General features: G+C 39.1%; 1 protein-coding gene across 7 annotated transcripts in view; it reads right to left on the bottom strand.

Moving 5' to 3' along the window:
* Window positions 1-24,320, bottom strand: part of PLD1 (phospholipase D1) — a 199,531-nt gene that overhangs the window by 14,889 nt on the left and 160,322 nt on the right. For 6 of the 7 annotated variants that reach the window (XM_027111828.1, XM_027111838.1, XM_027111855.1 and 3 more), the window contains 3 exons: window positions 19,184-19,297; window positions 16,785-16,834; window positions 5,989-6,123 (listed from right to left, as the gene is read on the bottom strand). In XM_027111828.1, coding sequence (XP_026967629.1) covers window positions 5,989-6,123; window positions 16,785-16,834; window positions 19,184-19,297 — 299 coding nt within the window. The remainder of the gene's footprint in view (window positions 1-5,988; window positions 6,124-16,784; window positions 16,835-19,183; window positions 19,298-24,320) is intronic. The other variant, XM_027111818.1, reaches the window with a different exon arrangement.

Here is a 24,320-nt window from a genome sequence, read left to right as displayed (position 1 = left end):
ATCATGTCTTTGGGATTTACCTATGCATAATTGTAATGCATTATTTTCCTTGAATGAACACCCCCAAACATTTTATTTTATTTTTATTTTTTCCTCACTCCTGGGCAGCCTAAATAGCACAGGTGGGAACCCAGGTGGAAGCATCACCCCCCCCCACCCCCTCCCCCCCTCTTTGTCACCTAACCTAACACAATGATAAAGAAAAGAGGACAAGAACAAAGTACCCTATGAGGTGTGGAATGCAAGATAAGCAGTCTGGCAGAGGCTAAAAATCCCCTTTTTACATGGGCTGCTTGCAATCTTGGAATCTCAGTTACCTTCACCACCCAGTGCCTATTTCAGCCTTACTCACCTTTCAGGTCTCAGTTTAGACATCACTTCCCACCTCTCCTCTCTCCCTGTCTCCCTCTCCCTCCCTCCACCCCATTTCTCCCTCCCCGCTCCCTCTCCTTCTCTCTCTCTCTCTATGTATATATACATATGCACATAGAGAGAGAGAGAAACAGTATATTCTCATAGCGCCTCATTTGTCTGTAGCTTACCCGATTTTCCCCACTAGATGGTAAACTCCCCAAAGGGAGAAGTCATTCACTCTTGGGGTTTAAAACACAGAGGGGACGTGTTTAACACGTTTTTTATTAGTGGATGCCTTTAGATGGGGCTTGCCTCTCATGTGCCACAGTTCCTCCAGCCCCGCCCCCGACTGCATCTTTTTGTCATAAGAATGGATCATTCGTTGACCTGCCTGATCCCCCAGCCCCCCACCTCCTGCATCCCAGACCAGAGTAGGCCCTCAATAAGCATTTATCAGAGGGATGATTTTTTTCTTTTCAGGTTGGGTAAAGCACAGAACAAGATGGGAGTCAGTATTTCTTTAACGACCCCTGCCCCTCACTAGCTATGGCCCTCAAGACTGGACTGTCTTTACCTGCAGGATTCCCGATGCCAAAAGCTCAGCCTCTCTGTACACCTGTGCCAAACTGAATCGAAGAGACAGAGTTTTGGGCGAAGTAGAAAAGGATAGCTTTCCTGCTTTGTCAGGCAAAGGGGAACACAGTGGGATCCTGCCTTGAAAAACTGTGTCCCACCCAAACTTATTTTTTCATTCTACTGTTGATGGATGTTTGGGTCGTTTCCAGAGTTTTGCTATAATACACAATTATGTTCTGCATAGTTGTGTATGTTTCCCGGTGTACACATGTGGGAGTTTACCTGGGCTCTGTATGCAAGAGTGGAGTCTCTGGTGTTCCTCAGTGTCGTCAATACTTGGATTGTCCAATTTTTTTTTTTTTTTTTTTGCGGTACGTGGGCCTCTCACTGCTGTGGCCTCTCCTGCTGCGGAGCACAGGCTCCGGACGCGCAGGCTCAGCGGCCATGGCTCACGGGCCCAGCCGCTCCGCAGCATGTGGGATCCTCCCGGACCGGGGCACGAACCCCTGTCCCCTGCATCAGCAGGTGGACTCTCAACCACTGTGCCACCAGGGAAGCCCATGGATTGTCCAATTTTTAATTTTTGCCAATTGGTATTTTGAAAACCTGTTCTTTGTCTCATTATTATATTAATGAGGATGAACATGTTTCATATACTTATGGGCTTCAGGTATGTCCTCTTTGGGGACGTTCCTATACAGTTCCTTTGCCCATCTTTCTTCAGATACTGTCTTTCCTTATTGATTTAAGGAGTTCTTTATATGTTTTGAATATTAACTGTATTGCAAATACCTTTTTCAGTTTGTGGTTTATCTTTTTGTTCTATTTATGGCATCTTTTAATGAATAAAGTTCTGAATTTTAATGCAGTTGGATTTATCTGTCATTTCCTTTGTGGTTTTGCTTTTTTAAAATGTCCTGTTTCAGAAATTGTGAATTCTTCTGTGGTAGGCAGAAAAACGGCTCCCAAAGATGACTATGTCCTAATTCCCAAAGCCTGTGAATATGTTATATTACATGGCAAAGGGGAATTAAGGCTGCAGGTGGAGGTGGAATTAAGGGTGCTAATCAGCTAGCCTTAAACATAAGGAGATTATCCCGGATTATTCAGGTGGGCCCAGGATAATCACAAGAGTCTTTAAAAGTAAAGGGAATTCAGAGAGAGATGCGGTTACAGAAGAATGGGTTAACACTTTGAGAACTTTCAGAGACATCTAACATTGCTGCCTTCAAAGATGGAAGAAGGGAGGCATGAACCAAGGAATGTGAGCAGCCCGGAGAAGCTGGAAAAGGCAGGGAAATGGATTCATCTTTAGAGCCTCCAGAAGGGAACACAGCCCTGCTGATACCCTGATTTTAGCCCAGTGAGACCCATGTTGAGCTTCTAACCTATAGAATGGTTAGATAATACATTTGTGCTGATTTAAACCAGTAAGTTTGTGGTCATTTGTTACAGCAGTAATAGACAACTAACACACAAACTCTACCCTGTTCTAGCTGACTTGTTTTAAAGGAAAACTGATTCTTCAATTGAGCGTCAATGGGCTACTCAGTACTTTCTACCCGCTTGTGTTCCCTGTGCCTCCAGTTTGGGAGTTCTCAGCTTGATTACACAGCGGCATCACCTAGGAAGCTTTCAAAAGATATTGGTGCCAAAACAAAAACAAAAAGCAAAAGAACCTTGATGCCTGGGTCTCAAACCAGACCAATGAGTCAGAATTTCTGGAAGTAGGAACCAGGCATTAATATTTTCCCCTAATACCACTCCATCCCTTCATCTATCAATTAATCCCTCTTCGGGGGGGGGGGGAATCTATTTGAAAGTAAATTGCAGACATGAATAATCTTCCCCCTAAATGATAGTTTCATTTATCTGAACTGAAACTCATCTGTGTTCAAAATTGTTCTGTGGTGACAGTGAAAACATTTTAGGGGCTGATTGACTGAGTGGAGACAGGAAGACACCTGTCAGAGTGATGGAAATATTCTGTATCTTGTTCTGGGTGGTGGTTACATGAATGTAAACATATGTGAATATTCATTAGGCTGTACACTTATGCAATTTACTATATATAATAGCTTAATTAAAAAAGGATAGTCCACCAAAAAAAAGCCACCAGGCAAACCTAAGGCAGCCAGGGTTGAGACCCACGGGACTCGCTCTTTACCGTGGTGGCCTTTCAACTACAGACTCTCAACAGCTGCTCTCGAGCCTGCCCCTTAAGCACTGATATCCATTCTCTCTCCATAGTTTCCCACATACCCACCTTCGCTGACAGTCTCTGGACCTTCTCGCACCAGTTCATCAATATCCATCCCGATGTTTCTGGTGTTTCGTGGAAAGAATACCTGCCTCCCCTGTAGCCCATGAGCTGTGTAGGGCAGTGGCACTGTGTGATCATGTTTTGTGTCTCCCTATTGTGTTGTGCAATGGATTAGTGAATACTAAAAAAAATCATTTCACTTAGTCAACGGGATAGACTTAAATTCTATTTAAGGATAGCCTTGTTTTGTTTAGGAAAGCAAATAAATGTTAGTTCTGTTAAGTGCCAGTAAGATGAATTAGAAAATTGGACTTGGTCACAGATTTTGGGACCAACAGGGCCACCGGGGGTAAGAGATAATTAAAGGTACACACAAAAGAGATCCCAATGTGAGAAACCAAGTATTTCCTTGTGAGGAAAAAAAATGAGGATAAACCATTAGTCATTTTTCTTACGTCAACTATTCAATAATTCTGGCATAAGTCTGCCATGTTAGAAAATTTAATCACAGGTTACTTTAATTCCTTTTAAGCTCTCAACTACTTGCTTAACACCTGTAAAATACTGTCAACCTAACTTCTCAAGTTCCTCTTTGAGAATTTTAAACATTGTTCTCTGTCTGTGTTATGAAAACAGGCCAGATATCTGAGAGCAGCAATAACAAGCCTGCTTCTCCTAGAGTTTCCACTGAGATAAAAAGAACAAAAGTACCTGTGGATTTTCCACGGGGGAAATGTGTTCTGCCCTTGGGGAAGGAGAAAAAGAAATGCAGCCTCTGAAGACTAACAAGTGAGACCTCGTCATACTCCCAAGGCCACATTCAGTTTCAAGAAAGTCGGTAAGAATGACGTGCAAAATGGATCAGTTATTGCTAGCCTAAATAAACTGTAGCCTTTGAGGGGTCAGAGACCTTTCAAGAAAATAAGTCAACTAAAAAACTCTACAAATCTGTTTAACTGTTAGCTCAGATACTGAAAACTACTTTGCATTTATACTTGATGTAAAGTAAAGCAGGCTGAAGGTCAAAATGACCTTTAAAAGGAAAATATTTACATCTGTCAATTTTTACTTCAAGAGTTCTGAAATCTTGCTGAAGAGATCAACTGAATTTTATCTGGCTTTGTTTGTTTTTTCATTTCAGCAAAATCAATATTTTTCCTTTCCTTACTGTCATTGCCAAATTCAATATAAAAATATTCTGAGATTGGCTTCTGAAAAGCAAGACCAGAATAGCTTGCGGGAAATAAGAGAAAACTTGTATATTGGGGGAAGTAAGGGAGGAAATAAATCCTTAAAGAGCTTTGATCCCTACTGAGCAAGAACTTGAAGACACAAGATATTTTTCTTAAATGCCCGATAAGTATTAAAAGAATGTCTGGGGTTTCCCTGGCGGCGCGGTGGTTTAAAGTCCGCCTGCCGATGCAGGGCACACGGGTTCGTGCCCCGGTCCGGGAAGATCCCACATGCCGCGGAGCGGCTGGGCCCGTGAGCCATGGCCGCTGAGCCTGCGCGTCCGGAGCCTGTGCTCCGCAACGGGAGAGGCCACAACAGTGAGGGGCCCGCGTACCGCAAAAAAAAAAAAAAAAAGAATGTCTGTGTGTGTACACATATATATATATAGATGTATCACCACACTGTGGTCTATTTATTTTCTGGCTTCTGAACTACTTTTTCTTTTCAAATCATCTTCCAGACAAGACAGTCTCATTACTCCTAGGTATGAATTTTTTTTTTCTTTTCTCAGTGGAGGATAGACCTGGAAAAGGCATATTTACTGCCAAAATTTTTCGAAGCACCCCATGACACTTAATTTCTTAAAGAATAGTTAAGTATCTTATTATAGCTGAGAAACTACATTTTATTTAAAATGGATGAGTGGAATTCCCAATAGTGGGACACAGCATATCTCTAAGTAACATCCCCCCACCCTTGTCAATTCATTTATCTGGCTGGTTATTTATACTCTATTTCTCCTCCTGGCCTTTCAGTGTTTGTGTAACATGATATTAGAAGGCAAGCCAATTCAATGATGGGAAAATGAAGCTTTTCAGGTGTATACAAGAATGAAGCTGCAAACCCACCCCTCTGGTCAAGATCTAATCTGGGTAGAATGTACACCAGTAACTCTCCTGAATCTGTCAGTGGGGCGAGGACTGCAGGAACAGACTGCAGACCTTAGTCTAGGACTACATCATATCATTACTACACAATGTCCACCTCACTCCCACCCCCAACAAAGCTGGTCTGCTCTGCACTCTGATTAATAACGTCCAAAACATTGACTCCGGGGAAAAAATGGTAAGCACAGAGGCAGCAATATTTTAATATCCTTCCGATCCTAAATCTCGCAAAACTTCAGATCTGTGGTAATGCTTAGGTGGGTGTGATGCGTGCACGTACAAATTACCACGAGGTACTCATTTGTGACACATTTCCCTCCCCACATCTCCTCCTTCCAAGCCCAGAAATCTAGGTACTTGGCTTCAAAATAAAAATAAGGAAATAATAAAGAATTAATGAGAGCAGGCTGATTATTGCACTGCTGGGTTAAATTGCTGTCTCTGGACACTGTAATTTACACGATGGCCATTCGATTGTTCTGTGCCTCTGTTACTTCATAGATAAAAGCAGGGATTAGACAGGACATAAGCAAAAAAGATTGCTTTGGAAATGTTTTAGATAACTGTGTGACTGTCCCTTTCAACTGTAAAGGAAGCTTTAGAGGAATAAAAAGAAAGATTGTTGCATGAGGTAAGTCAACTAACAAGGAATACAATTAGAGACCAAGTACTTACCAATAATAGCAGTGTTGTCATCAGCAATTAGCAACTTGCTGTGGACATAGACAAGCTCAGTGACTAGGTTTCCTTCAAGCTCTGCGTGTGTTCTAAGACCACAGAAGGATATGTAATTTATCCACTGATTGCCGACTGTAAATTAAATAAGAAATCACTAAAATTAATATGACCAAGTTCAATAATGGCACCTTAAATTTTACTGTCTTTCAAAACAAATATACCACATAAACAGGTTAAGAATAGATTGTAAAATATATGTGTGTATGTGTGTGTGTATAATTTCAGAATACATCTAGGATCTATTTTTGCTTTCTGAAGAGTTTTATATTGTTAATATGAATGGAGATACAATTTTAAAATATCATACTGAAGTGATTTCTAAGAATTTCTTACGCCGAGGTAATCCAAAGATAAATTCAAATATGAACATTTTATTTTAATGATTTGGTGAGCAACTACTGAAGAGTGATAAAGTATAGCTGCAGTAGATAACCCAAGATTTCAGTGTGACATTTGCATCTGTCTTGGTTGACACCTGCCGCTGTTTAAATCAGATGCAAGATGTGAGCCCAAACTACCTGATGTACACATACTTTGCAGCATATCCAGCGCAAAGCAGCAGATAAATTTTGCAGACTTTGGGTAAGTAAGAGTGTTGGCAATTAAACAACACTCCTTCTAAATCACTAAAGTTAGGAAAGAATCCTAAGTACATTTGACTTCGGAGAATTTTATTCAGAGCAAGCAGTACTAGGTTTGTACTTTAAAATGTTGTCCTCTCATCATGTGAGGGTCATTTATGTGATAAGAAGAAATGCATTCCATATCAAACCAACCCACATTCATGACTCTGGCATGAGTGTTAGTCATGAGATTTTATGGTCCCTCTCCCACGTAGCAATCGCCCTGGATAAGCAAAGTCTGATACTAAGAATAAATGGAGTGGAACCAAACCAGCTTAGATTCTTATAGACAGAGAACATAAATTTTTAAAAGAATCTGAAGCATACTAATAGAACCAATGGTAGTTCATGTGTCATTTACTGAAGTTTCCATGTATTACTGATGCTTTCTATTTTACTGCTGATGTTAGTGTATCTATTAAATTTATGTATATTGGAAAGAAGTTAGTTCATAGGTAATATACAGAGATTCCTCCATTTACAAATAAACCTTCCCATATTTTATATTAACACATACTATAAAGTCTGTATAGTTAAAACAGTGTAGAACTGGTACATAAATAGAAAGCCAAACCACTGAATGGAATAGGAAGTCCAGAAACAGACCCAAGTAGGTATGGAAATTTTGCATATGATAAAGGCTGCATCTCTAGGAAAAGGGCTTTTTACATAAACGACTAGAATTTTTAAATGAAAGGTGCTAGTACAATTGCATAGCTATTTGAAAAAGATAAAAATTATATACATTTCTCCCAGCAATCGTAAGAACTCCAAATAAATCAGAGATGAAAATGTAAGCATATGAAACCATACAAGTGTTAGAAGAAAACAGGGTGAATTCCTGGTAACCTGAGCGCAGGGAAGGCTTGTAAGTATCTAGAGCCAATAAAAGATCAATAATGTTGGCTAAATTAAAAAAAACATATTTGCATGACACAAAACACAACAAGCAAAGACAAATGACAAAGAGGAAGAACATATTTGCAGTATACATTACAGACAAAGAACTGAGTCTGAACGTATAAAGAACTCAATAACTGAAGGGAGAAAAAGATCAAAGTCTTGACAGAAAAATAGGCAAAAGACATGAACAGACAATTCACACACACGAAAAGATACATTTGAAAACACATACATTCTCACTCATAATAACAGAAATGCAAATTAAAACCACAGTGAGAAACCATTTTTTAACCTATGAGATTGGGCAAAAAAAAAAGTAAGATAACACATTCTATTGGTGAGACTGGGTTGAAGCAAGCTCTCTCTTACATTGGTGGTAAGAATGCAAATTGGTACAAACTTGGAGGGTAATTGGCAATACCTAACAAAACCACCTATGTGTTTACCTACTGACCTAGCATTCCCACTGTAGAAACTTATCCTAAATATACACTTCCAACAAATAAGAACATATATGCACAAAGCTATCAACTGCATAATTGTAATTGAAAAATACTGAAAACAACCTAAATGTTCATACAGAGGAGAATGATTGAATCAACTACGGCAAATCTATACATGGGAGACTATGCAGAGCTAAAAAGGAATGAAAATCGCTATGAACTGATACGGAGTGATTTCCAGGATGTAGTGTTAAATGAAAAAACAAATGCACAAGAAAATATGTGGTATGCTATTCTTATGAAAGAGATTGGGAGAAATAAGAAAATATACATGTATCTGCTCATTTGTACAAAAAGAAACACAGCAAGAATAACTTAGAAACTGACAAAATTGGTTACCAATAGGGGATGAGTGGAATAGGGTGGAAAAGATGGGTGGGGAAGAAACTGAAAGGAAGTATAGCGGAGTGGCACTTGTCTAAGCATGCCTTTTGTATAGTTCTGACTATTGGAAGTCTGTTACACACACTTAATCAAGAAAGACAGAGAAAAAAAGAAAAGCCTAAAATGAAATACAAATTAAAGCAATGAACCTAACTGTATTTCAAATTAATAACATAATCCAAGTAAATTTTCAACACTGGTTTTTGAGCATATACTATTAGGCTAAAGACAAAAAGAACTGTAAACAAATATTGAATTCTAGGGAGATTTATTTTTCGTAGTAGTATGGGCTACAGATTTTTGTGTATTCTAAGATTGAGGAAGTATATATATCAGAGATAACAGAAGGAATCCTGTGGCATGGGACTGGAATTATAAGTATCAGTATGGAGATAGATAGATAATAGGTAGATAGATGGATAGGTAGATAGATAGATAGATAGACAGATAGATAGACATATAATAAATAACGTGTATACAAAAGGCCTAAAGCAGTAATATCCCAGTAGTAATGATCACATCTAGCACCCAGAATTTGGTTTCTAAATGCCAATTTCCACTAAAAGAACCTAGGTTTCTTGGAGAAATGGTTGATTGCAGGGCTAGTTCTGGGAATATACAAGATGGGTCTGGAACTCTTGTGCCAGTAAGAAAAAAAGGCTGATGGGAACATGTCCAAAGCACATAGGAGCAAGCTTAAAAAGGCCCTCACTGGCCAAACCTGTGCAAGCTGATCATCAAAATTATTACCCACTGAATAACATAAGAATCCACAGGTCCACACATGAATAAATGCATAAGTGGGGAAGAAGGGAAAACTTTCTTATAGTAGAATTGCAACTAAGAAATTTAGAAGAAAGTAATAAATATAGAAGAAGCAATGGAACTAAAAAAAATCAACATTTAGAAATATAGTAATAATAACTGAATCATAGTGTAATAATGGATCCCGGCAGAATCATTAATATATGCTAAAACCAGTGGGTGAATGTTTGATAAGAAGCAGAATATTTACTATATAGACTCAAAGTGTTTTCCCACGAAATATTTAATTACAAAGGGAAAAATGGTAATTTTATAGTGGAGAAACTTGGCAGATCCCACCTTCCCTAAATGATCAAAGTTAATATACCAGTAATGGGGTAAATCAACACCATGTTCCTCCTGACATGGTATATGAAGAGAGCATCACTTCTGTGATATGCCTGCTGAAAACGCATAACCTGAATCTAATCACAAGGAAACAATGGATACACCGAAACGGAGGGCTATTCTACAAAATATAACTGTACTCTTCAAACATACCAAGGTCATGAAAGTCCCCCCATCCTCCCAAAAAAAAAAAGATTGAGGGATTATTTCAGATTACAGGAAAATAAAGATACATACACCACATGTTGTTGATTGAAGCCTGGGCCACACACACACAAAAAACATTTCCCCCCCTTTTGCTATAAAGGACCTTAATTAGTAAGACAATTGGAAAAATTTCAATAAGGTCTGCAAACAAGATAATAGTATTATATCAATGTTAATTTCATTAATTTCTATATTGAACTATAGCTGCTTTAAAAATGTCCTTCTTTTTCACAGAAACACACATTTATTTAGGAGTAAATGGGCATCATGGTTGCAACTTACTGTCAAATGGTTCAGAGGGAAAAAACCCATCCACCTGTCTGTCTGTCTATCTGTCTATCTATCTATCTATCTGGAGAGAATGATAAAGCAAAGAAGGCAAATTTATTAACATTTGCGAAATCAGGATGAAGGGTATATGGCAGTTCTGGAAATTCTTCCATAAGTTTGAAATTATTTAAAAATATTTTTTAAAGATTAACGATACCGACTGGCTGTTAGCAGCCTGAAAAGCTTAAGACGTAATAACTTGTAATTTCCTAAGGCACAGATTTGTGCCATTCCACAGCAGGTCTGGAAAGTCTCAGCAACACTCCAACTAGCGGGCGAGCCTCACAGCCCACAGTCCATACCTACTCCTTCATCCTTGCTACAAAATACCTTTTTTTTTAAAAGGATTTTTTGTTTTGTTTTGTTTTAGATTTAATTTTATTTATTTTTGGCTGCGTTGGGTCTTCACTGCGGTGCGCGGGCTTCTCATTGGGGTGGTTTCTCTTGTTGTGGAGCACGGGCTCTAGGTATGTGGGCGTCAGCAGTTGTGGCGCCCAGGCTCAGTAGTTGTGGCTCGCGGGCTCTAGAGCTCAGGCTCAGTAGTTGTGGCACACAGGTTTAGTTGCTCCGCAGCATGTGGGATCTTCCTGGACCAGGGATCAAACCCGCATCCCCTGCACTGGCAGGCGGATTTCTGTCCACTGCACCAGCAGGGAAGTCCCCAAAATAGCTCTTGTGAAGTGGTAAAAAATCTTTATTTCTTTATGAAAAATACCTTTAAGAAGAAAGCTAAGGGTGAGTGCCAGTCACAGGGACCAGAAGAAAAACAAAGGTTCCAAGCCAGAAAGCAGACATTTTGATGAATTAAAGTGTGGCCTGTCAAATGAGGTGAATGGATCCACCACACACTCTAGTAAGAAGAAGACAAATCAAATTGAGAAATTACTTTGGCCGGTACAGTCGTCCCTCAGTACCCACAGGGTACTGGTTCCAGGACCCCCAAGGATAACAAAATCTGCCCTACTCAAGTCCATTATATAAAATGGTATCGCATTTGTGTATGATCTACACACATCCTCCCGTACACTTTAAATCATCTCTCGATTACTTATAATACCTAATACTATGTAAATGCTATGCAAATAGTTGCCTGCACATGGCAAATTCAAGGTTTGCCCTTTGGAACTTTCTGGGTTTTTTTTTTTTTTTCCTTTTTAAATATTTTGTATCTGCGGTTGGTTGAATGTGTGGATGGGGAACCTGCAGATACAGAGGTCTGACTGTACTTTATCCTGTGAAGGAAACTGGCTCAACGAGTAACAGGTACAAAGTTGGTGATGTTAACTTGTGGTGTGAGGATATACTGAAACAGTGCCTTCTGAAGAAAATGTAAGAAAGCCAGGAGCATGACAGGTATTAATAAGAAGCAATAGATAGAAAAGAATCATGAGGGGTTCCAACTTACATGTTATGGAGGTATGTGAGAATCTGGAGATTTATACAGGCCCCTAAGACATATCTGTTGTGAACGTTGGTGCATATATATCGATAGCTCGAAAGATGAGAAGTTTGATACAATAGACTCTATGTTTATAAGGACACTTTGTGAAAGGACTTGAAGAGTTGTTACAGGCTTTTGCTGCTTAAACAAGCACTTCCTATATGTACGTTTCTAATCCTGACTGAATACCTCTAGACCTTGGGTTAAATTAAACGAAATTGGCTGCTAAAATGCCATAATTCACAACAATTATAAAAATAATAAAGAAATGCTTTAAATTAAACACTAAATCCCTGAAGATTAGTGTATCAGAAAATCATACACTAATCGCAGCTGGTTTTCTTTTCAGGAATTTTAACATATTCGTAGCAGCAGTTTTGTTATTTCTAAAAACTACAGCTCTCTATCCAATTAGAGATTAGTTAGTTCATGTATTTAAAACCCACTATACATTTACAAAAACAAAACCAACAATACAACATTGTACCTCAAAAAGGGGCATTATGTAATTAATCTGTTCTTCCATGTTCAATGAACATTTTCCCCACTGAGATGCATGATTTTGACTTGTTCCCAGGGTACTTGGAACTCTTTTCATAAGAGGGCTTAACATTGAAATGACTTATGTTAAAATCCAATTTTTCCCCAAAATAGGCAGAGACAGGAAAAGGGTCCAGAGCCAAAGAAAATGCTTTATAGTAAGTTCAGGACACTTTTATGGTTGAGAAACTAAATAATAGGCTTGTTCTGACTTCTTATTCTCCTATAACCTCACTTTGCATTTTTACTAGCCACTGTTATTACCGAATGGCTTTCCTGATTTTGTTTTTAATCAATATATCTTTTAGAACCTTACTCATTCACTATCAGTTTAATTTTCAACTGTTAGAAAATAGAGATAGGGTAATACTCTGGTAAATCTATGTCCTGGATAAAATTAGATACACCTTTTGAAAGTATTTTTTTTTTAATTTATTTATTTTCCTTAATTTTTTAGCTGCGTTGGCTCTTAGTTGTGGCACATGGAATCTTTGTTGAGGCATGCAGGATCTTTTCGTTAAGGCGCGGTCTCTTCGTTGCAGCGCTTGGGCTTCTCTCTAGTTGCGGCGTGTGGGTTTTCTCTCTCTAGTTGTGGTGCGCGAGTTCCAGAAGGCGTTGGGCTCTGTAGTTTGCGGCACGCGGGCTCTCTCTTTGAGGCGCGTGAGCTCAATAGTTGTGGTGTGCGGGCTTAGTTGCCCTGCGGCATGTGAGATCTTAGTTCCCAGACTAGGGATCGAACCGGTGTCCCCTGCATTGGAAGGTGGATTCTTTACCACTGGACCACAAGGTAAGTCCCTGAAATTATTTATTATTGGTGATGTACATGTCTTATGTCCAAAGTTCTTTCTAAGATTTTTTAGATTGAGGAGACCATTAGTGAAAAATTATTGAATACCACACACCAATAGGTAAGTTTAAAATTATGTAGTCCTAAAGGCTTAATTCATTATTTTTAAACTTCCAAGTCATTTAAAAATCCATATGCCATAAAATTCATCTCTTTAAAGTATTCAGTTCAGTGTTTTTTTTAAAGTATATTCACAAAGCTGTACAATCATCACCACTATCCAATTTTAAGACATTTTAATTACTCCAAAAAGAAATGTCGTACCCATTAGAAGTCACTCCCCATTCCACTCTCTCCCCAGACCCTGGCAATGACTAATCTACTGTCCTGCCTCCAGGGATTTGCCTATTAAAAACACTGAATAAAAATGGAATTATACAGTATGTGGCCTTTTGTGTCTCGCTTTTCACATAGCATAATATTTTCAAGGTTCATCCATGTTGTAACATGGATCAGTACATGCCTTTTTAGATTTAAATAATATTCCACTGTATGGATATACACATTTTGTTTCTTCATTCACCCATTAATGGATACTTGAGTTGTCTACACCTGTTGGCTATAGTGAATAATGCTGCCAGAAATATTCATGTGCAAGTTTTTGTGTGAACATATGTTCTCAGTTCTCTTGGGTATATTCTATGGAGAATTGCTGAGTCATATGGTAACTCTATGGTTAACTTTTAGGGAATTACCAAACTGCTTTCCAAAGAACCCACACCATTTTGAATGACCAGCAGCAACATATGAGGGTTCCAATATCTTCATATTCTCATCATTATCTTTTTTATGCTTTAAATTATAGCCATCTTAGTGGATATGAAGTTGTATCCTGTGACTTTTATTTGAATTTCCCTAATGATTAATTATGTTGAGCATCTTTTTATATGCTTATTAGCCATTTGTGTAACTTCTTTGGAGAAATGTCTATTTAGATCTTTGGCCCATTTTTAAATTGGATTATTTTTTTATTGTTGACTTGTAAATGTTCTTTTGTATATTCAGGATATGAATCCCTTACCAGAGATATGATTTGCAAACATTTTCTCCCATTCTGTCATTTTTTTCTAGTTCCTTGATAGTGTCCATTGGAGCACAAAAGCTTTTATGTCTGATGAAATCCAATTTATCCATTTTTGTTATAAACCCAAGAAACGTGTGCTTAATCCAAGGTCATAATGCTTTGTGCCCATGTTTTCTTCTAAGAGTTTTATAGTTTCAGTTTTTACATTTTAGGTCTTGATCCATTTTGACTTATTTTTTGTAGGTGGTGTGAGGTAGAGGTCCATCTTCCTTGTTTTGCATGTGAATATACAGTTGTTCCATCACCATTTGCTGAAAAGAATATTCTTTCTCCATTGAATTGTCCTGGAACCCTTGTTGCAATTCAAGTGACCATAATCATAAGAGTTTATTTCTGGATTCTCAGTTCTATTCCTGTGATCTATATGTCTATCCTTACATCAGCACCACACTGGTTTTATTCCTGTAGGTTTATAGTAAGTTCTGAAATTGGGAGCATGAGTCCTCCAATTTGTTCTTTTTCAAGATTATTTTGGCTGTTCTAAATGCCCTATTCATTTTTCTGCATTCTTTTATCTTTCTGGTCCTCTGACTGGATAATCTCAATTGACCTATCTTCAAGTTTGTTGATTCATCTGCCTACTCCAATCTGCTACTGAGTCTTCCAACGCACATTTCATTTCAGTTGTTATACTTTTCAACTCCAGAATTCGTATTTGGTTCTTTTTATGTAAAAAAATTAATAAAAATTTTAAATTAAAAAATTCTATTTTTTTTATACCATTTGGGGAGAGATTGTTTTCAGACTTCTCTTTAGTCTTTAGATTTGTTGCCTTTAGTTTTTTGAACATAGTTAAACTAGCCATTTTAAAGTCTTTTAAACTGTCAGACGGGTGAAATTAGGACAATTCTCTGAGAACTGTTGGGGAATGGGAGCTTCAAATCCATTTGGCTCCTTCCAGTGGCTGCTAGGCTGTTGGCTTTCTTTCACAGTGATGGGGAGTTGGTTTTCAAGGCCACTGTGAAATGAGGAGAGGGGGATGGGCATACGGCAAATTAAAAAGCTTGCTGCTTTTACCAAGATTCTGCTTTTTTTTTTTTTTTTTTTTTTTGCGCTACGTGGGCCTCTCACTGTTGAGGCCTCTCCCGTTGCGGAGCACAGGCTCCGGACGCGCAGGCTCAGCGGCCATGGCTCACGGGCCCAGCTGCGCCGCGGCATGTGGGATCTTCCCGGACCGGCGCACGAACCCGTGTCCCCTGCATCGGCGGGCGGACTCTCAACCACTGCGCCACCAGGGAAGCTCTCTGCTGTCTTTCTTGAATAAACAGATTGTTACATGCCCTTGGTTAATTTCCAGAGTGCTGAAAAAGTCGATTTTTGACAATTTTTGTGAGTGTTTTTGTTGCTTTTATGTAGGAGTGGATTTGGGGGGATCCTTACTATACCATTCCTGCTAATGTCCTAATTCTTTATTTTTGAGGAAAAATATACAGACATGGAAGGCCTAATTTGTTCTCCCCACATTCTGATACATCACCCAGTGCACCACGTTTAGGAGGCTCCCAGTGTAAACTAAAATTTTCAAAAACCTCAGTTGAGGTGTATAGCGTATGTGAACGCCACACCACAGGGCATCATGATTGCGGTGGCTCCTGACCTTTTAGACCTTCCTGTGGCAGCCCCATCCTCCTGATAAGTTGGGCTGAAACTCTTAGGATTATCTGACCCTTCCCTTACTCTTCTGCTCCCACATCCCCTCAAATGCTCCTTCACAGTTTTATCCATACATAACCTTTCTATCCATTCCCAAGGCACCATTTTCTCTCACCTGCCATCAGTCAGTGACCTTTGATATAAACACCACTTTGATGAGTTCAATCAGTGATCAGAGGCATTCAACACCATACCTTGTCTTTTTCTGGATAAAAATCTAGTCTTTTTAATGTGACCTACAAATTTTCACAATCTTAATCCGATATGAACTGGAGGTCAGACAATTTGGGTTCTTTCTTCAGCTTAGTTCTTGTGGAATTTTCTGTACCTACTGTTCAGGGTATAAAAGATGATTGAGTACCTACTATGTGCTAAACTTAGAGTCAGTTCACAGAGATATAGGTAAGTAAACCCACAATTACAATGTACTGTAGCTAAGAACTATGTGGAAGGATCAATTAAGATATCTGAGAAAGTGCCTTTGAAAATGTGAAGAATTTCAGGAGTAAAAGGTATTACTGTGGGGTTTTTTCTTATTTACTTACCTCCAGTATAATACCCTCGAAGATTTAGTCAAGTGTTATGGTGTTAAAATGGTTATATAATTAGTTTTCCTCCCTAAATATGACAGTGTGTGAGGACCCTGGGACTTCTACATCTGTAGGAGGCCACGTATATACATGCTGACTGCGTCCTCATCTTTAAAGCAGGGATGACACCTTCCTGCTTACTTCCCAGGACCGTGGTGAAGGATCGCAAGAGAAGATACATACGAGGTCATTCTGAAGTGCCTTACAAATCCCACTTCTTACCAAAACAATTATTATAAATAAATTATAAAAAATTGTAAACATACTCTCATTTTTATCACCTATGCAGCTCATGCTGTGATGTCTTCATTTGAACATCTGTTTGGACAGTTTAATGAGAATAAGTAATTTATTTCTGTTAAGCATTTTGTGGGCTACCTTTCGTGAAGAGTCCTATAACCACACTGTGAAAACATTAATAATCACTGATATGTCACCAAAAACAACCATGGAGGAAAAGAAAAGCAGTTACTTACTCTCTGCTTTTAATTGTCCAAGGATGGAATTTTCTCCTCTGCACATGGTTCTGAACATATGTAAAGGAAAGAAATAATTATAGAGGTTTCAAAGGTTTCAATTGCAATATCTGTGGGGTAGAGTCCTAATCCAAATAAAAATAGAGCAAGTGCTTTTATGAGAAGATTTTTTAAAAGCCAAAAAAATCAATGTCACTTCTGTAATGTTATTGATGGGACAAGTTATTCTGAAGTGCGTAAATGGAAAAGTTATAAAATTGATCTTAGATTTCAGAAAGAGATGCTATTTTTAAAAGATGGGTTATGAATGAGCTTTCCCACTTAGAAAATGTGGCGACTGCAAAGATAAACTTAGAATGCCACAATAGATAAGAATACTTACAGAATCATATTACTTTCAGAGGTGAAAAGGGCAAACTTAGCAGAGTAATTCTGGGATTAAGGAAACTATTATACCTGAGCTGTCTCTGTAAAGTCAGAAAACCCCTTAAAAGTGAAAAATATAGTCTCAAATAGCTGCCTCTACTAATGATTTTGCTTCTCAAGACTCCGATAATAGTCGATGAATTATAAAGACCGACAAGACAAAAAATTCTATGTTCCATCTACTTTGCTCTGTGAAAGTAATTAAAAGTACAGTTATGCCTGGGAAATGCTGATATTATTAAAGATGATGCCAGAAAATAGAGATTTTTTGCATAATAAAAGGTTATAGTTTTGGTTGCTGAACAAAAGCGAAGCATGTTATTTCATTCAGTTGGTTCACACCCAAGAAAATAGTTACAGAAAATAATTACAATCGATAATATTCCAAAAATAATGTTAGCATGGCAAATGAAGTGGATAAAATCCAATTAAACATTATTGCTTTAAATACTTAAAACATTAAGTGCCTTAAATACTTGAAAAGCTTTGTTTGCCATGTTATAAATCAGATAATATTAGAAATGGGCAAATCTTCAATCCAAGTGTATAGACCAAAGCACAGTTAAAGTTTCCTCATACTGTAATGAGGCAAAATTACCCCAGATGAAACAAAACGCCTTACTTGAAACCCCGGCAGACAGAAAGATACAAGCTTAAAAAGTCGGAAAGAAGCAAGAGGATTAAAAAAAGAAGATTTCCACCACAGTGGTGCGCTCAAACTGTGCCTGGAGGACCTTAGATCTTGAGGAGGTGCCTCTAGGGAGGGGGACTCGAGCAAGAGGGCATCTAAGCCCCCGGCCCCAATTTGACCAAGGCCCTGAACCCTTATCTGCTTTACACACTGGGGGTTTGGGGCAAGACTTCATTTGTCCCTCCCCCACAAAAGAATTTGATTAGAAAGGTGGGAAACTACAGGTGGTTCTGACGAACAGGGGATATTAAAAGAAAATATCCAGGCGCTAGTCCTTGCTTTGACTTATTAAGTGTGATCCTGAGTAGGGCTCTTTTGTGCTTCAGGTCACAGAGCTTATAATTGGGAGCTGGATTCATGCCAGGCCTGTCCATTTACCTCTTCTCAGCTAAGCGACCCAAAAAGAACGTCAGGGGGGCCTTTCCATCACTTTCTACAGCACCTCTCTACACCCGCCCACCAGCTAGCACCTCTCAACCCCCCTCACAATCTTCCACTGGCCAAGTCTGAAGTCTCATGTGCCTTTCTGCGTGAATATGGAAACTCTGCTTTTTAGAATATTGAGAACAGGACTTACCACGTTCCCTAAAATTTTAACAAAGTGATGGCAGGGAAAACAATTAACATTCCAGGAGACAGGAAAGAACCTTCACGCTTCACTTACTGGCAGAGACTATTACTACCAACCTTGTTGAAGGATCACTGCCTAGAAAAATCATAAACTAATATGTGCAAATCATACCATTTTAAGCATTTAATTTTTTTCTTTCATCTACTTACTGCAAAGAATATGGAAAGCTCAATAACTATTTGGTGGCTTAAAGATAATTTTAAAATTATCTTTAAAAATTAATTATGTATAAAGGACTTCATATCTGTTTCTATATAAAGTCCTTGTCTGCATTTATAATATATTAATATATATTAAAAGAACAAAATATTAGTCTTTTTTATATTCATATATATTGTGTGTATATATATATACCTCATAAATGGAGACAAGCACTCTATATATGTGATAGGCAATGAGTATAAAAGAGACACTAATATTTTAGTTCTTTTATATGTGTCATGTGTCCTAGGCCTACCATTTATGATTTTAGGCTCTATTTGAATTTTATCAACTAGTAAACAGGCCAAGATTCAAAAGTAAAATAAAGCAAAGTGTCCATCTGTTCAATGCTCCACTGAATAGATGTGGAGAAACATTTCCATTGCTTTCGCCAGCTTACATGCATAACTGATTGAAAGCTGTAAACAGAGGATTTTAGAACTTTGGCACCTGTAGTTGAAGTGCATTATTGCCTGTAGAGCATTTCCTCCACCGGTTGAAATGTCTCCTTCAAAACCTGGCAGAAGTGGTATCACAACATAAACCCGGTATCTCTGGCTTTCCCTGCAAAAGTCAGATGGAAAGAGTTGCACATACACACAGAAAAAGACACAGTAAGTTAAAAATGACAGTCAAGCAGTTCACATCGTTTTGGAGATTGAGTGAATGGCTCCCTACGATACATTCTCTCACGTTCCAGGCTTTGGCAGGGAAGGGGATGCTGTTGGATTAAAGGCCAGAAACTGTTACCCAGGCTAACCGTTCATAACAACCTGAAAAGTAAGCTGAACTTGGCAGTAAAGTGGGAATTGTACCCACTATCTCTCTATAGCACAATCCTTCCTAGGACAAAATTCACTGTAAAAAAGCCTTGCTTGGGTCCCATGGGAGGTGGAGGGGTTATAATAAAGTTTCGAAAAAGACGTTATCCCAACTGTTTTATGTATAACAAGTTATAGCCACAGTACCGAGCTCAGAGTCCAGCAAATAGTAGGCATTCAGTTAGTAATTACTGAGTAAATGAGCTCCCACAGCCTAAATCTCAGGGGCAAAAAAAGATATTGAACCCAGTATATTTTCCAATGCAGAAATCAGCATTGTTTAGAAACTCTGATTCATCTCTGAAAACTCTGCTTCAGATGCAAAATGTTACCCTGGGCCTGTGAAGAATTTTGAATGACTGATGTTGAGTTTTAAATCTCCTGTAGACGTAACACAATATTTCTTGGTCTGCTGTCCCAACTGAACAGCTTTTGAAAGAAAAGAAACAGAAGCAGAAAGTGGGGCTCCTAACTTTGATCTGCATTCAGAAAGTCAGAAATTTGGAGAATTGTGTTCAAATAGGTATTGCCTCTTTGGAGGCTAGACTGTTAATATCCTTATCCCTAGAAAACACACAGGAAGAAGAGAAAGTCTGGAGATGACTGTGGTATCCCTTATGGTCAGAATCTCGCCAGTTTATGTGAGAAGTCTGCATTCACACGAAGATGCTGCTACGGGTTAATTTTCAAATCGGAACCTACTTAAACTTTTCATAATACTTAATTTCTAAGGTGCGTTGTCTTCTAAACAGCTACATTTTTCTTCCAGGTGAATATTATTACTACTCTCAGAGGGATCAGGTTTCATTACTGAGGTCTCTGATGCCAACATACTGTACATATCAGGGCACAGGGAAAGTGCAGTTTGAGACAGAAGCCACGACCAACAGAACGGAGTCTGGAGGCCTATGAGCTTTAACCGCAGTGCTGAGAAATGAGGAATCTGAACCAGGGTGTTGTAATGGCATGGATTAATCGCTAGATGGCAAACACAGTTTGAGTTGGAAAAACCCATTTAAAAAAAATATATAAATGGTTAAAGTTATCTGTCAAATAAGGGTACGAAGCTCACATTCCTAGATAGTAAACAGGACAGTGGGAAGAACAGAAAGAATGCCTATGCTATTTCCTCACAGCCGGTATTTAAAAGTCCAAACGAATTTTACTGTTGAAAATTGACACCATCTGGCTTCAACTGCCTTTACAGAATCACCTTTGGTCTGGTCCTCCCAGGCCCACACTCCAGTGACTGGACACCACTGCCCTGCGCTCAGAGGTGCACCCCCAGTAAGGCAGGTTAGTCAACCTAACTCATCTGCCCCCTGAGCCTGGATGTCCTTCTCTGCCTCGCAGAGAGGAGCTGATAACCGGCTCCTTCCATCAAGCCATCCTGGATGTGCCAGTGAAAATCGGTTTGCTCCTGCCTCCGCACTCCCGCTACACATGGCTGGGATGCCTACTCAGCATCTTTTTTGCTTTACACAACAGTGACAGGTACCTCTGCTAGGCTAGGCTATGTGATAAGCCCTTTTGAATGTGCGTCCACATATCTTTCTGTTTTGGGCAATGCCCAACAGAGGACCTTTGCACTCAGTATGCACTTGGTACTATTTGCTTTGAGAGGATGGGGTCAGGTTGGAAGAATGTTTGTTTCTGGGAAGCCTCTGGTAGACAAGAGGTTAAACAGGATGTTTTTCTTTAAATTAGATTACATCTTATTTGAATTTTTTTTACTGGGGTAAAATATATGAAACATAAAATTTACCATTTTCACCATTTTTAAGTGTACTGTTCAGTGTTAACAATTACCTTCACATGTTGTGAACCATCATGATCTCTATTTCCAAAACTTTTTCATGAGCCCAAACAGAAACTGTGATAATTAAGCAGTAACTTCCCATTTCCCCTCCCTGCAACCTCTGGTAACCTCTAATCTACTTTCTGTCTCTAGGAATTTGCCTGGTCTAGATATTTCAGCTAAGGGGAATCAAACAATATTTGTCTTTTTGTGGCTGACTTATTTCACTTAACATAATATCCTTAAGATTCATCCATGGTGTAGGATGGGTCAGAATCTCCTTCCTTCCTATGGCTGAATAATATTCTGTTATATATATAGACCACATTTGGTTTACCCAGTCATCTGTTGGTGGACACTTGCAATGTTTCCACTTTTTTTTTTTTTTTTTCCTGTACGTGGGCCTCTCACTGCTGTGGCCTCTCCCATTGCGGAGCACAGGCTCCGGACGCGCAGGCTCAGCGGCCATGGCTCATGGGCCCAGCCGCTCCGCGGCATGTGGGATCTTCCCGGACCGGGGCATGAACCCATGTCCCCTGCATCGGCAGGCAGACTCTCAACCACTGCACCACCAGGGAAGCCCCAATGTTTCCACTTTTATCTATTGTGAATAATGCTGCAGTGGGCACGGGCATATAGTATCTGAGTCCCAGTTATTTTGGGTATATACCCAGGACTGGTGTTGCTGGGTCATACAGTTATTCTATGTTTAGCTTTTTGAGGAACCACCAAAAAAAATTACATTTTCAAATGGATAATATATGTTCTCAGTGCAAACCTTCAGAGGTGGAAGATTATATGATGAAAAAACTTCTTTTTCACTCCTTTGTCCCCAGCCTTTGTTTCCCCTCCCTAAGGGCAATTTGTATTACCTTTCATGTTCTTTCAGAAATAGTCTATGAATTAATAAGCATATATATGTATTCTCTCCTTCTACACAAATGTTAGAATACTGTAAACACTTTTCTGAACGTTATTTTTTTTTTTTGTAATTTATCAATGCATCCTGGAAATTCTTTGATAACTGTACTTAGTGAGATGCCCAGTTTTTAATTAAGAGCGACAGTATTCCAAATCCATGCCATAATATTTTAACCAGTTCTCTATTGCTGGGCATTCAACTGTTTCTAATTTTTTGGTACCCCAAAATGCCTATTTTGCTATGTGTGCCAACCCACATAAGTCATCTCTCACATTTATTAGAAGCAGTATTGCTGGTCTTGAACACCAAGTGTTTGTAATTCTGTTTGGAAAAGATGGTTACCTTTTGCCCATGTGTTTTATAAAAGCAAAAATGACTTCAAAATGTAGACATTGGGAAATGTTCTATAAAAATCTTGTATCTTTAGATAAAGCGTATTTGCAAATTTAGTTTGTAGAAATCAGAATATTCACATTTTCTTGTTCTTGGTTAGCTCTATATCAAAATCCTTGCTTTTTTATTTTTTTAAAATTTTTTTTATTTTTTGCGGTACGCGGGCCTCTCACTGTCGTGGCATCTCCCGTTGCGGAGCACAGGCTCCGGATGCGCAGGCTCAGCGGCCATGGCTCACGGGCCTAGCCGCTCCACAGCATGTGGGATCTTCCTAGACCAGGGCACGAACCCGTGTCCCCTGCATCGGCAGGCGGACTCTCAACCACTGCGCCACCAGTGAAGCCCTATTTTTATTTTCTTAACACAATGCAGTTCTTGAATTTCCTAAATGATGAAATTTTTAAACTGTGTTCAGCAAATTAGCATAAATGACTTAGATTTTCACTGCTGTAGAAAAAAAAAGGGCTCTGGAATTTCAAACCATAAAGTTGTAGCTAAGTTTAAGCCAATGAAGAGAAAATTCTATGTGCTAACCTGTCCAGTCTCCTTCCTTGATCCGGTCCCCAGAAAATAACAGTTCTTGGCCACTGAGGATTCTAACCTCTTCCAAAACACTGCATCCTCACAATGCTGAGGTGGTGCAAATGATAGCAGTCAGCATAGGGCAAGAACCTGAGCCCCTAATGTGCAGAATTATTTATGATCTTAAAAGCAACAGAAGAGCTAGTGGGCACCAGGCCATCATGCAGGCAACTGCTCCATCCACTTTAGTTCAGAGCAATTTTATAAAATTGCATGCTCAGGCTTTTTGTTAAAATAAGTTTTTCTTTCAAAATCCACTAACTCTTACAGCGGTGTTACGTATAATAGATAAAAATTGGAAATGTCCAATAATGGGGGGATGATTAACTAAATTATGTTATAGTCACTCAATGGATGTAACTTCTTACTAAAATGACCACTATGACTTACTAGCAAAGTACTTCTGGTAGTGTGTTAAAATGGCCCTAATGCAAAGTTACAATTACAAGACAATTATAGATATGGCAGGCTGATACTATGAAATATTAAATAATTTTTCTCCTTAAATATGTTAAATTCCCCCTCTCTGTGACTGGAGATATGAAGCAGGCGTTGCTCCTAGGACGGCGCTCTCACCGAGGAACCAGGGCACAAAGATGTCAGCTTCTTAGATTTGGGGAACTGAGGAGAGATCCTTTGAGCTGAGATGGGAGTATAAAGAAATAAGAGGAACCTCCCTGGTGGTCCGGTGGTTAAGAATCCGCGCTTCCACTGCAGGGGGCATGGGTTCGATCCCTGGTCAGGGAACTAAGATCCCACAGGCTGTGCAGCGTGCCCCAAAAAATAAATTAAAAAAAAAAGAAGAAGAAATAAGAGTCAGACTCAGTGCAGGGACCCTCTACTGGCAGCAGTAGAGGAGAAGGGACAGAAAGGCAGGTTTTAAAGGAGAAGGCTGAGGACCCCAGGTTACAGTAAGCAGATGCCAGAAGAGGCTTGACAGATCGATACTGAGCGCTAGAAGCCCCTTCCCAAAGATCCAGGGCCCCTTAGCGTCTATACCAAGGATGGGGGAGGGGAGGAAAGACCAGGGAGCACCCTGACGGACTGAATACAGAGCAGAAATGAGAAATC

This window comes from Aethalodelphis obliquidens, unplaced genomic scaffold (genome assembly GCF_003676395.1).
Source record: "Aethalodelphis obliquidens isolate GAN/ISIS:26980383/991018 unplaced genomic scaffold, ASM367639v1 scaffold1, whole genome shotgun sequence".
Taxonomy (NCBI): domain Eukaryota; kingdom Metazoa; phylum Chordata; class Mammalia; order Artiodactyla; family Delphinidae; genus Aethalodelphis; species Aethalodelphis obliquidens.
Note: the sequence above shows the minus strand (reverse complement) of the source record. Positions and strands in the feature narration are given on the sequence as shown.